Genomic DNA, 15,777 nt, shown 5'->3' with positions numbered 1-15,777 from the left:
CTATATTGTTTAGCCTGAATTTGCTGAGCATCTAATATAACCATGCAAATAAGTTCAGCTTTTACTTTCAGGTGGCAGCAGGATGCTATGTGGTGCTTGTATTTTTAGTAGCACGCTGTAGTCTATGTCACTGTTATGTATTTTAAATAGATCCCAGTTCAACATCTCATCATGTTTGTTCAAAAATGTTTTGTATCTTGTTCTGTAGACAAATTATATGTCCATTTAATCAAGTTACATTTGCAAATTACTCTTCAACACAAGCACGCACAGGATTTACTGTTCCCCTATTACAAACTCTGATGAGTAGTATTTGTCCTTCGGTATCCATCCTTAGATCCAGACTCAGAAAGGTACTTAAACACATGTGTAAATTTAAGCATGTTAGTGGTCACTGCTAAATTGGTGCCTTACAACATTCATTACCCAGAGAAAGTGACAAATCTACAAATGAACAATAAGTATCATAACTTTATTTAAGTTAGTTAGCTGGGGGTGCATATTTGGCTCAGGATCTTTAGGCCCTGGTTTACAGGAGACCGACTGCAAAGAATATTTATATATAAAACATACATTAAGAATGCATTAAACCAATCCATAATATTTCAAAAATTAGACTCCACAAATTATGAAAACACTTTAAATATAAACGCTGCAAACTTTGAATACCCTTAAAGTGGCATTGTTTAATTTTTATATATAATAGGATTTGAAAATATTACTGTTTTCCCTTTGAGTAAAGTTATCAGTTATTAAAGTAGCAATGTTTAATTTCAGTAGGGAATGAAGAGTGATATTGGTTAGAAAAATATACCTATTTCTGTTTTCACTTGGAAAAAAAGGTCATTTGAAATATTTATAAAATAAAGTATTAAAATTCTCTCCATAAATATTTTTCACAGTCCAACAGAAAAGTTGATTATGTTTATATACAGCTATGTAATCTGTCATTTTTTTTTAAAGATACATCCTCAATTTTTTGTAAATTGTAGAGGAAAAAAGAGTGATCTGTCATTATTTTCCAACCTGTTGGCAGTGCTGAAAAAAGGGTTTTTAGTGAGCCAAAAGGAAAGAGCCATCCAATATTATATAATACAATCAAAAGAAAGGTAGGGCCACAACAAAAAAACACAGCAGAGGAAAGGACATTATTAAAGGTAACATTGAGAGGAATATTGTCAGTAAACGGCATTAAATTTTTTTGGTCACGTGCAATAACTTGTAGAAGAAAAACAAAAACCAAGTATTAAAAAGAACATTTTTGAAGTCTTTTTCATGCATTTTAAATAATCTTTTCTACTATTTTTAATATCCACTTGGAATAGCGCCTGGCTGATTTTTTTTTTTTTTTTTTTGGTGTGTACAACTTGTGGCTATACTTCTGTTAAATAGTCAGTATTTGTTAACTTCTGTTGCACAAGCAAAATGAAAGGTAAGTCTTTTAAATAAAGTGAGACTGTGGAACTGGAAGAAGGTAGCTTGAATGAAATACAGAGTTGTTAAACAAACTGTGATCTGGTAATCTCTTGCATAAAGTAATTCTGGTGAAGAGAATGATTTTTTTAAATTAGCTACTTAATATAGGATGACATTTGCAACAGTAATGAAGTTTAAATATATGGTAATTTTTTAACCTGAAACCCCTTGACAGTGTCCTTTTAAGTGTCAGTAGATTGCTATTTTAATTGCAACTGAAATAAAATAGAGGCAAAGACTTTTAATGAAATAAATGAAAAATTTCTTACAATATTTCACAGTAATAAAGAAAACAAACAATCCATGGAAACATTGAAGGAGGCTGCAGCAAATGACTTAAACTGTTCACTCTGCATTTTATTAACATCATCAACATTATAGGTGCATTCTATGCAATGGATAAAGTGAGGAAATTGTCCTCTGCCAGAAGTTACCATATGTTACTTTTCTACCATATGTTAACAGTTAATGATGGTCCTTGTAAACAGTTAGATCATTTTTAAATTTACATGGTAAAGGAACATATATTTACATATGTACATATACCCACAAGAATAAAATTAAACCAAATCCTGAACAGGGGGTTGCACTTTAAACAGAGTTGAACATAATACAGTGTTGAACAGTACTTGTCCAAAAGACTGTAAAGGCTTGGGGAGTTTCACATATTCTTCCTCCATTCAATTCCCTCTAATATTTAATAGACTATATACTTCATTTCAGAGCAAATAAGTGGAAATATTACAGAGCAAGCTCGGTAAAGTACAGCACCGCTACGGAAAAACGCTCGTGGCTTCATGATCCAGGACTCTGATTTAAAGCAAAAATAAACAGCATATAGCGCAACGGCAAAGAAGTGGCCTATCAGTACCATTGGTTTAGGAGATAAGCTGTACAGACAGAAGAGAAAACACATTAATAAAGAGAAATTTGAAGCACTATAGAATTTTCGGTCTTACATATTAATTTAATAGATTTTTGTTAGCACACTACTAACATCTGTTTAATCTAAACAATCCCAGCCCTGCTGTCTACAGTGGAAGAATCTGGCATAACTTGGAGTTGCTGTGTGCTAAGTAATTCCTCCTACATCATTACCCTGATACACCATTGCCTCAGCTCCATTTCTGCTGCAGTCCTCATCCCTGCCTTTATCATTTCCCGTCTGGAGTATTTCAACTCCCTTCCTGATAGCCTCCGTAGATCCAGCTCTCTTGACTCCACTGAGTGAGGAACGCAGCAGCCCTCTTTCTCACATGCTCAGAAAAGCACGGTCTATTGTTTTATCCATTTCAGGATACAGTTCAAAACTGTCCCATTTTTAAAAACCATCCAGACTCACACCAACCTTCTTCAAAGAACTTGCCTCTCTCTGCTCCCATCCCTGCTCCCTCCACTCATCTAGAACTGGCCTCTTCTGTAGCTTTACATAAACTCAGCTCTTGGTGAATGAATTGTGCCAGCTATCATCAAGTCTTCAACCATCCTGAACCTCTTTGTCTCACTGAAACTCTCATGCCCACGTATCTTACTTCCTCTCCAAACTGTTAAGAGTGGAATCTTCAACTGTTCAGCATTTTGGGACACACTTTATATGAAAGGCATAAAACAAAATAAGGACCAATCCTAAAGAGGTTTGCTAGTGTGGACCCTTCTGCCCATGCAGTTGCCGACTCAGGGTCAGCAAGGGTCTGCATTAGTGGACTGCAATCCATTATCTATGGTCTATGCTAGTTTCTGATACAGTACAGTAGGTGTTCCGATATTTTATATAACTTACACAGATAGCAATCCAACTGGACCTGAGACACACTCTCCCCCAAGTTTGAAGTAATGGAAACATGCTTGCCTTAGTTGATGCAAGGAATCTAGAAAAGGAATTAAAAATATCTTCAGTAACTACTAAAACCACCTAAAACCAAATAAAGCTGTGATCCAAAGTCCACTGAAGTTAATGGGAGTCATTCATTGATTTCAATGGGCTTTGGATCGGGCCTTACTATTTAAGTAAAGAATAACCTTACAAAACACTTACTAGTCTGTGAGTACTACATTCAGGCACCACAAATATGTTTTTTTAACTGGAATTCCTTATACCAATTGTCCCTGGGCTGTTTGCTGAGACATTATCAGCAAAATGTCAGCTCACACCAGACATCAGCACTACTCTCAGTTTTGGAGGCATAGTCTAACACTGATAAGTATTTCTAAAATCTTTTGAAAATTATAAATGCAATACATGCTCATGCATGAAAATACACAGAGAGTGTACTTATTTAATAAGTTTCACTTAATTACAGAAGTTCTCTTAAATGTACTTACCATCTCTGGCAGCAAACAGTTCATAAAGGGCCTGAGCAAGAACATTCACTACAAAAGAATGAGACTTTTTTCTTGACCAATAAAATGTCTTTTTTGCCTGTAAAGGTAAAAAAAAAAATCTTTATATCAGGGCACAGGAAGATACTCTTTTCTTTCTAAAAAGGTATAGGTATGACTTCCTTTTCAAAGTTATACCGGTGCTACTGCATTATCTTCCTACAGATTTTGTACACTTTTTCTATTTAAAGGTCAAAATCTGTCTCAATTATAATATTGACATCAGCCTGTTTAAAAGCCATTTAGATCTCCTCTTCCCCCATTCTGCTGTAGCCATTAGGATAATAAAATCATAGAACTTTGATATGGAAGAGACCTGTTACATCATAAAGTCCATCCCCCTGCCAACTCCTATAGTATCTCTTGAAATAGAGAAGAGACAGGAAGAATGTTCTAACTAATGGGGCTTTCATTATTTCCTTGGAAGACTATATCATATAGTATACACACGTTTTTTTCAGATATTCATCCATTGCTCCCAGTTATACCCCACTTTCCCATTTAATAATTGCTCTCCATCCTGGGTATTTACCCCTCCAAATATTTGTAAATTCTTATTCTTCTCTCTTTTACACATTGATCTGCCAAACTAAACATTGTTTAACTGGCCACTCTAAAAATTTTGTACTGTTTTGAATAAGTCTACTATTTTAAATATAATTTCCCTCTTATAAACCTATTTCAAACCCAATTGAAATTGATGGAGTCTTTCAATTGACTTCAGTAGACTTTGGATTAGTCTTTATATAGGTATGGAATGCATAGCTTAAAATGATAGACTCTTTCAAAACAGTAGAACTATGCCCACCACCACTTTTTGATTCTTTCCTCTAAAGGTACTTTTGCTGGACCTAATTTCTGTACATTTTTCTGAACTGAAAACAATATTTACTGTGCATAACAACAGTTTAGGAGCAGGTGAAGAAGAATATCACATTCAACTGATACTGAAGAGTGTATTTAGAGATGTAGGGTAAAAGTTTCAAAAGCACCTTGGTGACTAGCAACTTTGAAAATCGATGAGATTTAAGCTCTGAAGCACCTGTCACTTTTGAAAAATATGTCCATGAACGCTTTGAAAAATATACCCCTCACATAGTGGGGTAAGACCTTCTACAAGGGTGTGATTGTTAAAGCACACAAATGGGTCTGTGTAGATTCTGCTGTTGTGGTTAACCATAGTGCTGCCTGAAATAGTACTATTTTAAAGCACACGAGGGTCCTTTAGTGTGCACCAATAGGGTCTACAGAGACTAATTAATGTGCAACACCTTAGTGTGCTTTAGAAATCTCACTTCCGTAGAGCTCATTACCCCAACATATACATAAGCCCTTAGCTTGTGAGATCTGACTAGATCACAGCATGAAGGGGCACATAAAGGATGCTGGCAAAACCAATTATTAATCATGTTTATTGCAGCAGTGCCTAAAGACCCATCCCAAATGAGGCCCCATTGTGCGAGGCACTGTCCAAACACAGACAATCCCTGATCCAAGGAGCTTGCAATCTAAATAGACAAGACAAAAACAGGATGGGGAAATGGGATATAACAAACAAGCAGAGTAACAATGTGATGGCGGCAAACTTCAAGTTAATGCCACATTTGTTTGCAGTGGATTTGGTTAGGAGAGGAGAAGCTAAACATGGAAAATATGAAGGGAGAGAAGATGCTGAAGGAAGAAGGGTGAAGGGCAAAGGAAAAGAGGGTAAGAGGGGCAGGTACAGAGCAATGCTGAGGTGAAGAGACTGAGGGAGGGGAAGGCGAAGGAATGGAGCAAATAGCCAATTACCACAGGACAGTAAAAGTCCAGTCAAACATTTTAGAAACTTCTCTAAGTGTCCAAAAGGTCCTTGATTTGGCTTCTTCTGCAACTGCTCCTACCAGCTACAGTATCTGGCTGATTCCTCTCTGTAGTTTCTTCCCCACTCCCACCCAAATGCTACATAGCAAGAAGCAAGAGTGGGGAACAGAGACACCACCTGGGTCTTAATTTCCTCAGAATGGATGAGGGAGGGAGTGTCTGCCCTGCCTGGTTGTGAATTTACACAGGGAGGGAGGGATGGCCCCAGTTGGGCCCATTTTACCCCTCCCGCCATCCACAGCAGTTTAATGATTCAGAAAAACATCGAAAAACAGCTTTCACTAGATGAGCAAAGAACTATTAATTGCCCCATCCCCAAGTTGGAAGAAATTTTAAGTAAGTGAAAGAAATTGCATAAACTAAAGCCTAGGCATGTCCCAGAAATAGGGTTGCCAACAGTTCCTTATTAGAAGGGACATCCTTTATTTCTTCATCTCTATACAACAAGATCTGAAGTTGCTGAGTACTGCAAAAAGCAGCAAGAAATACCTCAGGAGAATGTGGGTGAGTGCTGCTTATTTATGAATTATTATTATTGACGACAGCAACATTAGGAGAAGGGGTGGGGCAGACGCGCTAAGAAAACAAACCCTTATTTCTGAAATAGGTTGGCAACGCTACTCAGAAAGCACAATTATAATTCTAATATCAAAATAATGTCTCACCTGAAGAACAGCAGAATCCTCATAAAGATCTGGAATATCCTGGAGCAAGCGTCTCCATATTTTAACATCATTCAAAACAACACTCATTCCTCCACCTGTCAGAGGGTGCCTCATGTTATATGCATCTCCCAAAAGAAGAACACCTAGGTGGGAGAAAAATGATAATGGCATAGAACACATGGCAAGTACCCCATTTTAGAAATCAAAACTTTTCTGTCTCTATCCATTTTGCTAAGCCTTAGCAAAGAAAGCATTGCAGTTTGAAAACTACATAGATTCCACACAGCAGCTTAAAATCACAGGGTAAAATGCAACTGAACAACTTAAAGCTTGGAAATGTTTTGTTTTTTTTTAACACACAGCTCAAGGACAGGTTATAAAAATTTCTTCATACTTGCCTTTAAAAAATAAGCCACCTTTGACAGATAACAAGCATGAAAAACCATCAGCCTGAAACTGACTTTAAAAAAAATACGTTTTAAAATAGGGTTTTAAAATGGACCAACCAACAAGCTTAATTCTAGTGTCACTATCAATATGCTGTTTATAGGTGCCAAACACACACACAACTGTTTTTTAAAGTACTATTTTCACAAAAGATAAAACAAACTTGACTGGGAAAGTAGCACTGACAACAAAGAAAAATATTTCTAAATTTGTCATTAATGGTCATTAATCCTATACTTCTAAATATTTTTTTCTTACTATACCTGGTTTGTTAACAGGTGATGGAGGTAGGAAGCTTGCTGGCATGGTCCTCAAACGATCATTCTGAACTGCTATTAGGAATGGTTCCTTTAGGTGCTCTGCAGTAACAAAACTCTATTTAGTTATATTACGTATATGAAGTCAAATAATCTGCACAGAACTACTCATAACCAGTTCTCAGAGATGTAACTCTTCGGAGTTACCTGTGTTACATATGGAAACTGAACAAACTACTGTTTGATGTTATGGTATCTATTAGTAACATAAAATTAGGGTCCAATGCTGCAAACTCTACAATGGCTCAATCCTGCGATATGCTGAATGTCCTCAATTGCAGCTGACTTTTACTGGGAGTACGGGATGCTCAGCACCTCATAGGATCCGTACACAGGTATGAACATAAATTGGAGCTCATCATATATAAGGTTTGCAGTATCAGGTACTTGGGCCATGGCTACACTGGCGCTTTACAGTGCTGCAACTTTCGCGCTCAGGGGTGTGAAAAAAACACCCCCCTGAGTGCTGCAAGATACAGCGCTGTAAAGCCTCAGTGTAAACAGTGCCGCAGTGCTGGGGAGCACAGCGCTCCCAGCGCTTGAGCTACCATCCGAGAGGGATATGGTGTACATGGGCGAGCGCTGGGTAGAGTCCTCTCCAGTCGCTGCACTGCGATCCACACTCGCTTTCAAATGCAGCTTGCGCACAGTGTAGCAACCTTGTTTGCAGAGGGAAGGAAAAACGAAAAGACAAAGAATAATTCAGATTTTATTCAGAATGAGGCACACTAACTCATAATACATTTGCGGTTTTCAAATGACCTTACTCCCACGTTCTCTCTCTCAAATCAGTGGCAAATCACAATTTGGTAACGCAGGATCTGGACCTAGAAAGTACCATGGCAAAATCTATCGTCTTGAAACATCATCAGAGGAAACAGGGCACAAAAGTTGCCTCCTTCAATTGGTCACTCAAAATAGTTTTCAAATCGCCAAGAAGAACCATTTCAGCAGAGACTGACTAGAATATTCCGTCTCTTCAATACCAACTTCCCCCAGCAGGCCTAAGTTGTCTTCAGATTTTTCATTTCTGCCATTATTTAGATTTCTCCAAGTATTTAAATGAGAAACCCACTGTAAATGGCTGCACACTTAATACGATTTCAATTCCCACATTACTGTAAAGAACATAAGAACGGACATACTGGACAGACCAAAAGGTCTATCTAGCCCTAGTCATCCTGTCTTTCTGCACAGTGGGCAATGTCCCAGCGCTGCCCAGAGACAATGTACTGAACAGTAATACTCAAGTGATCCTCCCTAGTCGCATCCGCTTCTAGTCAAACAGAGCGCGCGACAACCATCCTTTCCCATCTGGCTATAGCCTATGCTGGACCTATCCCTCCCATGAACATCTTGTTCTTTTTTTTGAGACCTTTTATAGTCTTGACTTTCGCAAACCCTGGCAAAGATTCCCAAAAGTTCGAGGGGCATTGTGTGGGAAAATTGTCCTATTGCGTTTGTTTAATCTCTGTACTTATTCATTCAGTTGGTGATCGGCCTAGTTCTAGTTATCTTATGCGAAGGAGTAAAAACCACTCCTTATCACTTTCTCCAATCTGATTTTAATAGACCTCCTATCATAAGCCCTCCATATGTCCGTCTCTTTCTCCAACAGCTGAAAACATCCTAGTCTTTACTAATCTCTCCTCATAAGCAACCTGCTCCCCCCCTAATAATTTTGTCTGGCCTTATTCATGCAGCATTTCACATCAATCATATCTTTTCAGATGCGGCATAACATGTCACAAAGTATAAAGGCAGTGGGTGTGTACCATGGATTCTATCATACGAGGCATTATACTCATTTTTCTGCTCCTTCACTATTATTCTCTTTCTTACATGGCAAATTTGACTCCGCTGCAGCAAGTGGACCTTGGGTTTTCAGGCAATTTACTCATGACCTCCGGAATTCTATCTTGAGTGATAACAGTGCTAATTTAGACCTCCATGCATTCTATGTATAGTGGGATATGACTTGTCCGCAATTGTGTTTACTGCACTTGATCAATGTGCTATTATTTCACCTCATTTTGGACTCCGTCCCACCAGTTTGAGAATCCTTTTGAGCTCTTTCGGCAGCGCCGGACTTAACTTCTTGGAGCTAGTTCTGTGTTCATCAATAATTTGCCACATCTAACTCGTTACTTCACTTCTTATCCGATCATGTTTGATTTGAATAAGCCTCTGGTCCCGTACGAGCACCAGCTAGGGGTACACCCTATTTCTCTCTCCATTGAACTGAATTTCATTCTTACCCTTTGTTGAATCCTATCTTTTTAACACAGTTACCAATCAGAGAAGTTCTCCTTCTTATCCATGACACTTACATTTATGTAGGCCTTGGTGGGTAGGGACCTTGTCAGAGCGTTCTCTAAAATTCTAAATACACTATATCCATGGATCCCCTGTCCACTGCTCCCTGTGACACCTCTCAAAATTCTAGTAGATTGGAGGCATGATTCCTTTACAAACAACCGTAGTGACTGCTTCCCCAATCAAATTTTCTTTGTCTACTGTGGTCTGACATTTTGTTCTTTACTATATTCAAGCCAGTTTGCCCGGTCTGATGTCAGGCTAGTACCGGCTGTAATTGCCAGGTCAACTCTGGGAGCCCTTTTTAGTAATTGGTCAACATTAGCTATCCGTCCAGCAACCTCAGTGATTTAAATGAAGGTTACATAGACTACAGTTAGTACAGAGGGTAGCCGTGTTAGTCTGGATCTGTGAAAAGCGACAAAGAGTCCTGTGGCAACCTTATACACTAACAGACCATACTGGAGCATAAGCTTTTCACTGGTGAAATACCTGCTTTTGTTCAGAATTTTCACCAATAAACTCAGATAGGTAATAACAGAAGTTTTTCTTTTCAAGTAATCTGAGCAGCAAGACCCGGGCTAAACAACTGGTTAGGGCCTCTGGATAGATCAGGAATACAAAAGGCAGCACTTAACAGATTGATAGAGTCCATTGCGGAGAAATAATTAATCTGGTTGCTCAGTCTTCATGGCTGAGGATGTTAGGAGATCCCTACCTGAATCGCCTTTGTATGTGACAAATTGAGGAATTGTCACAGATTGAGTGCACCAGTAGAGGAGGTTTTGGAAGCTATATTGATGACTTACATACAGTCCCAGACTGCCAGAAGTTACGGTCCGTCACCAGGACGCCAGGTGTCCTGCACTAAGAGTTGACGTCTAAACTGTGAACTTGCGGAACTAAAACATATGGTTGTAACCTGTCCTTTAAATCAGCTTCTTGCACCCAGTGACTGGAAGATAGCTAATGGTAACGCCAGTATATTAAAAGGGCCTCTAGAGGTGATCCCAGCAATTACAGACACGGTAAGCCTACACGTGTGATTCGACGCGGGCAAATAGTGAAAACAATAAAAGAATAAAATTTCAGCACTAGGAAAGAACAGTAAATTTGGTGGGAAAAAAGCCAATGGTTCATGTAGGAAAATATACTACGGAATACTATTAGAGATTCTTTGAGGGTTAAAAAAACTTGTGGAAAGGGGGATCCAGTGGAACATAGTGTACTTGATTTCCAGAAAGCCTTTTTGACAGGTCCCTCACAAAGCTATTATGTACAATTAAAGTTGTCATGGATAATAGGAAGATCCTATACATGGATTGAGAGAACTGGTATATAAAGGCAGGGAAACAAAGTTGTATGGAAATAACTGGTAAATTTTAGATGGAGAATGGGTCACTACTAGTGGTGATTGCCCAAGAATCAGGGTCCTAGGACCATCATTTAAGTGGCTAGCTGTAGTTAGTCTTGTATCGGCAAAAGACAGTGATGAAGTCGTTGTGCACCTTAAGATCTAACAAATGATCATTGAGCATAAGCTTTCATGAACTAAAACCCACTCATCGTGCATAAGAGGGAAAAATAAGAAGCAGGTAAATAACAATGAAGGAGATGGGGGTTTGCTTTACCAAGTGAGTGAGGTCAGGCCTACGAGATCATCAATCATTCACAGCAGATATCAGGAGGAATGGGAAACATTTGAAGTGGTAAGTACCAAAACCTCTTTACTATCTGAATCTAGGCCTGGAATAAACACTGGGAGTGTGCTGCGTCCATTACAAACCCTACCTTAAAAACTAATTTTCCCCAATTAATTCTCCCACTGTACTCACAACTTCTTGTTCGATGTCGATAACCTGGGACCTTCTGTACCCACTGTCAGAAGTTATTATTTCTCTCCCTTGTAATCCTGCTGTTAATTGATTTATTCATTCATGGACGACCTCAACTTGGTACAGCAACACCCATCCTTCCAGTATTTATACCTCCTCTGTTTTTCACTTCATGGCATCCGATGAAGGGGTTTCTAGCCCACGAAAGCTTATGTCCAAATAATTTGTTAATCCTATTAACTTATTCATAAATGGATCTGGAGAAGGGGTAACAGTGAGGTGGCAAAGTTTGGCAGATCATACTAAATGCTAAAGATATTAAGACCAAAGCAGACTGTGAAGAACTTCAAAAACCATCTCACAAAACTAAGTGATTGGGCAACAAAATGGCAAAATGAAATTTAATGTGGATAAATGTAAAAGTATGCACATTGCGGAAAAAATATACTCCAACTATACATACAATCTGGTGGGGGCTAATTTAGCTACAACGAGTCAGGAAAAAGATCTTGGAGTCATCGTGGACAGTTTCTGAACACGTCAACGCAGTGGTGCAGTGGCAGTCAAAAAAGCAAACAGGATGTTAGGAATCATTAAAAAAAGAGATAGAGAATAGATGTAGACTATCTTATTGCCCCTTATATAATTGCCATCGTATGTCCCATCTGATTACGTGCATAAGATGTGCTCTTCATCTCAAAACGATATACCTGCCATTACAAAAGGTTCAGAGTAGGGCATACAAATGATCAAGGGTTTGAAACGGGTCCCATATGAGAAAGATTAAGGCTAGGACTTTTCAGCTTGAAAAAGAGGAGACTGGAGGGCGGAGCGGGGGATGATAGAGGTATAATAATCATGAGCAGTGTGGAGAAAGTGATAAGGAAAGTTATGTACTTGTGTCCGGACAATTTAAGAACTATGGCGGCACAAATGAAATTGATGGGCAGTAGGTTTAAACAAATAAAAGAAGTTCTTCTTCACAAGCGCACAGTACCTGTGCAACGCCTTGCCTGAGGGGTTGTGAGGCTTAAGGACTATATCAGGGTTTAAAAGAAACTAGATAAATTCACTGGAGGTTAAGTCCATTTAATCGCCAGTACAAAAGGTGTCTCTAACTCTCTGTTCTGTCAGGGGTGTGAGATGCGAGTGGTAGGAGAGAAAATCACTGTGATCATTACCCTCTTAAGGATTGCACTCCCTCTAGCATTGGCCACTGTTGGCAGACAGGATACTGGGCTGGATGGACCTTTGGTCTGACCGAGTATGGCCAATCTTATGTTCTTATGTTGAGTTCCTTCAGAACTCTTGGGTGAATACCATCTTGTCCTGGTGACTTATTACTGTTTCGTTTATCAATTTGTTCCAAAACCCCCTCTAATGTCATCTCAATCTGGGACAGTTCCTCAGATTTGTCACCTAAAAAGAATGACTCAGGTTTGGGAATCTCCACCTCATCCTCAACCATGAAGACCGATGCAAAGAATTAATTTAGTTTCTCCACAATGGCCTTATCGTCCTTGAGTGCTCCTTTAGCATCTCAATCATCCAGTGGTCCTACTGGTTGTTTAGCAGGCTTCCTGCTTCTGATGTACTTACATTTTTTTTTGCTATTACTTTTTGAGTCTTTGGCTAGCTGTTCTTCAAATTCTTTTTTGGTCTTCTTAATTATATTTTTATACTTCATTTGCCAGAGTTTAGTGTTCTTTCTATTTTCCTCATTAAGATTTAACTTCTACTTTTTAAAGGATGCATTTTTGCCTCTCCCTGCTTCTTTTACTTTGTTGTTTAGCCATGGTGGCTCTTTTTTGGTTCTCTTACTATGTTTTTTAATTTGGGGTAAATATTTAAGTTGAGCCTCTATTATGGTGTCTTTTAAAAGTTTCCATGCAGCTTGCAGGGATTTTACTTTTGGTGCTGTACCTTTTAATTTCTGTTTAACTAACCTTCTCATTTTTTGTAGTTCTCCTTTCTGAAATTAAATGCTACAGTGTTGGGCCACTGTGGTGTTTTCCCTGCCAGAGGGATGTTAAATTTAATTATATTATGGTCGCTATTACCAAGCAGTCCAGCTATATTCAGCTCTTGGGCCTGATAAAATCAAGAATGGCCTCTCCTCTTGTGTGTTCCAGGACTAACTGCTCCAAGAAACAGTCATTTAAGGCGTCAAGAAATTTTCTCTGCATCCCTTCCTGAGGTTGTATGTACCCAGTCAATATGGGGTTAGTTGAAATCCCCCATTATTTATGAGTTTTTTATTTCAATAGCCTCTCTAATCTCTCTGAACATTTCACAGTCACTATCACCATCCTTGTCAGGTGGTGTACAATATATCCTTACTGCTATTTTCTTATTATTCAAGCATGGAATTACTATCCATAGAGATTCTATGGTACAGTTTGGTTCATTTAAGATTTTTACTTCATTTGATTCTACACTTTCGTTTCACATATAGTGCCACTCTGCCACCAGCACGACCTGTTCTGTCCTTCCGATACATTTTGTATCTTGGTGTTACTGTGTCCCATTGATTATCCCCATTTCACCAAGTTTCCGTGATGCCTGTTATATCAATATCCTCATTTAATACAAGGCACTCTAGTTCACCCGTCTTATTAATAAGACTTCTAGCATTAGTATATAAGCACTTTAAAAACTTGTCACTTTTTAGCTGTCTGCCATTACATGATGTAATTGAATGTTGTGTTTACATACAGATACTGTATAATGGTTTATTACAGCAGTTCCCAACTTTTTTGCCTGCATGACCCCATTTTAAGACTTACTTATTCCACCACCCCAGACAGCAACAAAACAACATGGGCTTGCAGCACGACCTCACCAGTACAGTGTTCTACAAAATGACATCTTCCATGCAGCATGACTTTGCACACACCATACACATGAGGTCACACCGCACAAAGGACACCATTTTGTGGAAAAGATCCAGGTGCATTCATGACCCTATCTGCTGATAGCATAACTCCACTTGGGGTTGCAACTCATAATTTAGGAACCGCTGGTTTATTCACTATTAAAAACATCATTAAAAGGATGTTGTAGTTGCTCGACAATACCTAGTACCCACCCAGAATGTGAATGTTGGCAGCTGAAACAGAAACACGTGAGTTCTAGGAAATACGCTCAACCAAATGAAGCCAAAACATTAAAAAAAACAGGAAATGCAGAGTTAAGGTAATGCCCACCAGACCACATACCTTTCACTCTGCCCCCTTTAGAAAGGAAAGGCAAAGCTTAATTAAACCTCTGAAACCAAACAATTGACAGTTAAAGTAAGGTCCTCCATACTCTACCAGGTCTGAACTCCCCACCCTGATCTCAGCATGGTTTTCCTGTGCCATAGCAGACCCCTTTCTGGGAGTAGAGTCAGAATCTCCATCCAGCCCATATGACAGTCAAGCTTAGAAAAGCTCCCTGACAATACACATTGTGACTGATAAGATGTCTGGCTTTCCAAATGGACAATTCAGCAACAAATTGAAAACAAAGCCAAAACCAACCCCTCTCTCCGCCCTTCCCCCCCCCGCCCACACCCTGGTGAATAATACATTATAATTCTGAAGAGTACATACACAAATCTTCATAGTCTTACCAGGCAGTTGTGGATAAATTTTCTCAGTCATGTATTCTTTGATGTTTTTTGGCATTTCTCCTCGAATATCAACAAGTACTCGAGTCTCATTTGAAGAAATCTGATAGACAATGACTGGACTAGGATTAGCTAAAACAAGTTCAGCATGATTGGCTTTAAACTGTGGTGAGTCCTTTTAAAAAAAAAAGGAAGGAAAAAACTGATTAGTAAAGGGGTCAAAAGTTGCTCTCTTGCTGAATCATTTTCTGACATCCTTTAAAGTGTATTTAATGCAAAACAAGTCACATTAATTTAACATTAGGATTGCATGTTGGGCAATGAAAGTGCTAAGGTTCAAAAAACAATGATAATTTGACTTCTTTGCACATTCTCAATACTTTGACAATACATTTTAATTTGTATATTAAGCCATATATTTCACTAAATCCTTCATTAATTCTTATGTGTAAAGTGGCCTATTTAGGATTTTGTTTAAATGAACAAAAGAGAGATGAGGAGACAAAATGCCAATAGGTGTAATTACGCTTTCTACTCCATATAGGCACCAATTCAGCAAAATATTTAAGTACGTATTTAACATTAAGCACGTGAGTAGTCAATGGGACTACTTATATGAGAGTTCAGCAATCTCTGGCACGCGGCACACCAGGGTAAACACCCTGGAAGGCCGGGCCACTTTGTTTACCTGCCGCGTCGGCAGGTTCCATGGATCGTGGCTCCCACTGGCCGTGATTCACTGTCCCAGGCCAATGGGTGCGGCAGGAAGCGCACGGGCCGAGGGATGTGCTGGCCGCGGCTTCCCGCCTCCCACATTGGCTTCGGACAGCGAACTGCGGTCAGTGGGAGCTGCGGTCCACTGAACCTGC

At 39.0% G+C, this 15,777-nt stretch overlaps 1 protein-coding gene across 2 annotated transcripts in view; it reads right to left on the bottom strand.

The window, feature by feature from the left end:
* Positions 1-451: 451 nt before the first annotated feature.
* The window catches only part of SQLE (squalene epoxidase), a 29,920-nt gene continuing 14,594 nt past the window's right edge, over positions 452-15,777 (bottom strand). For both annotated transcript variants that reach the window (XM_075063220.1, XM_032783331.2), the window contains 6 exons: positions 14,912-15,083; positions 7,094-7,189; positions 6,384-6,526; positions 3,799-3,895; positions 3,257-3,344; positions 452-2,366 (listed from right to left, as the gene is read on the bottom strand). In XM_075063220.1, the coding sequence (XP_074919321.1) occupies positions 2,174-2,366; positions 3,257-3,344; positions 3,799-3,895; positions 6,384-6,526; positions 7,094-7,189; positions 14,912-15,083 (789 nt within the window). In that variant the 3' untranslated portion in view covers positions 452-2,173. The remainder of the gene's footprint in view (positions 2,367-3,256; positions 3,345-3,798; positions 3,896-6,383; positions 6,527-7,093; positions 7,190-14,911; positions 15,084-15,777) is intronic.

The sequence above is a fragment of the Chelonoidis abingdonii genome, chromosome 2, assembly GCF_003597395.2.
Source record: "Chelonoidis abingdonii isolate Lonesome George chromosome 2, CheloAbing_2.0, whole genome shotgun sequence".
Lineage (NCBI taxonomy): Eukaryota > Metazoa > Chordata > Testudines > Testudinidae > Chelonoidis > Chelonoidis abingdonii.
Note: the sequence above shows the minus strand (reverse complement) of the source record. Positions and strands in the feature narration are given on the sequence as shown.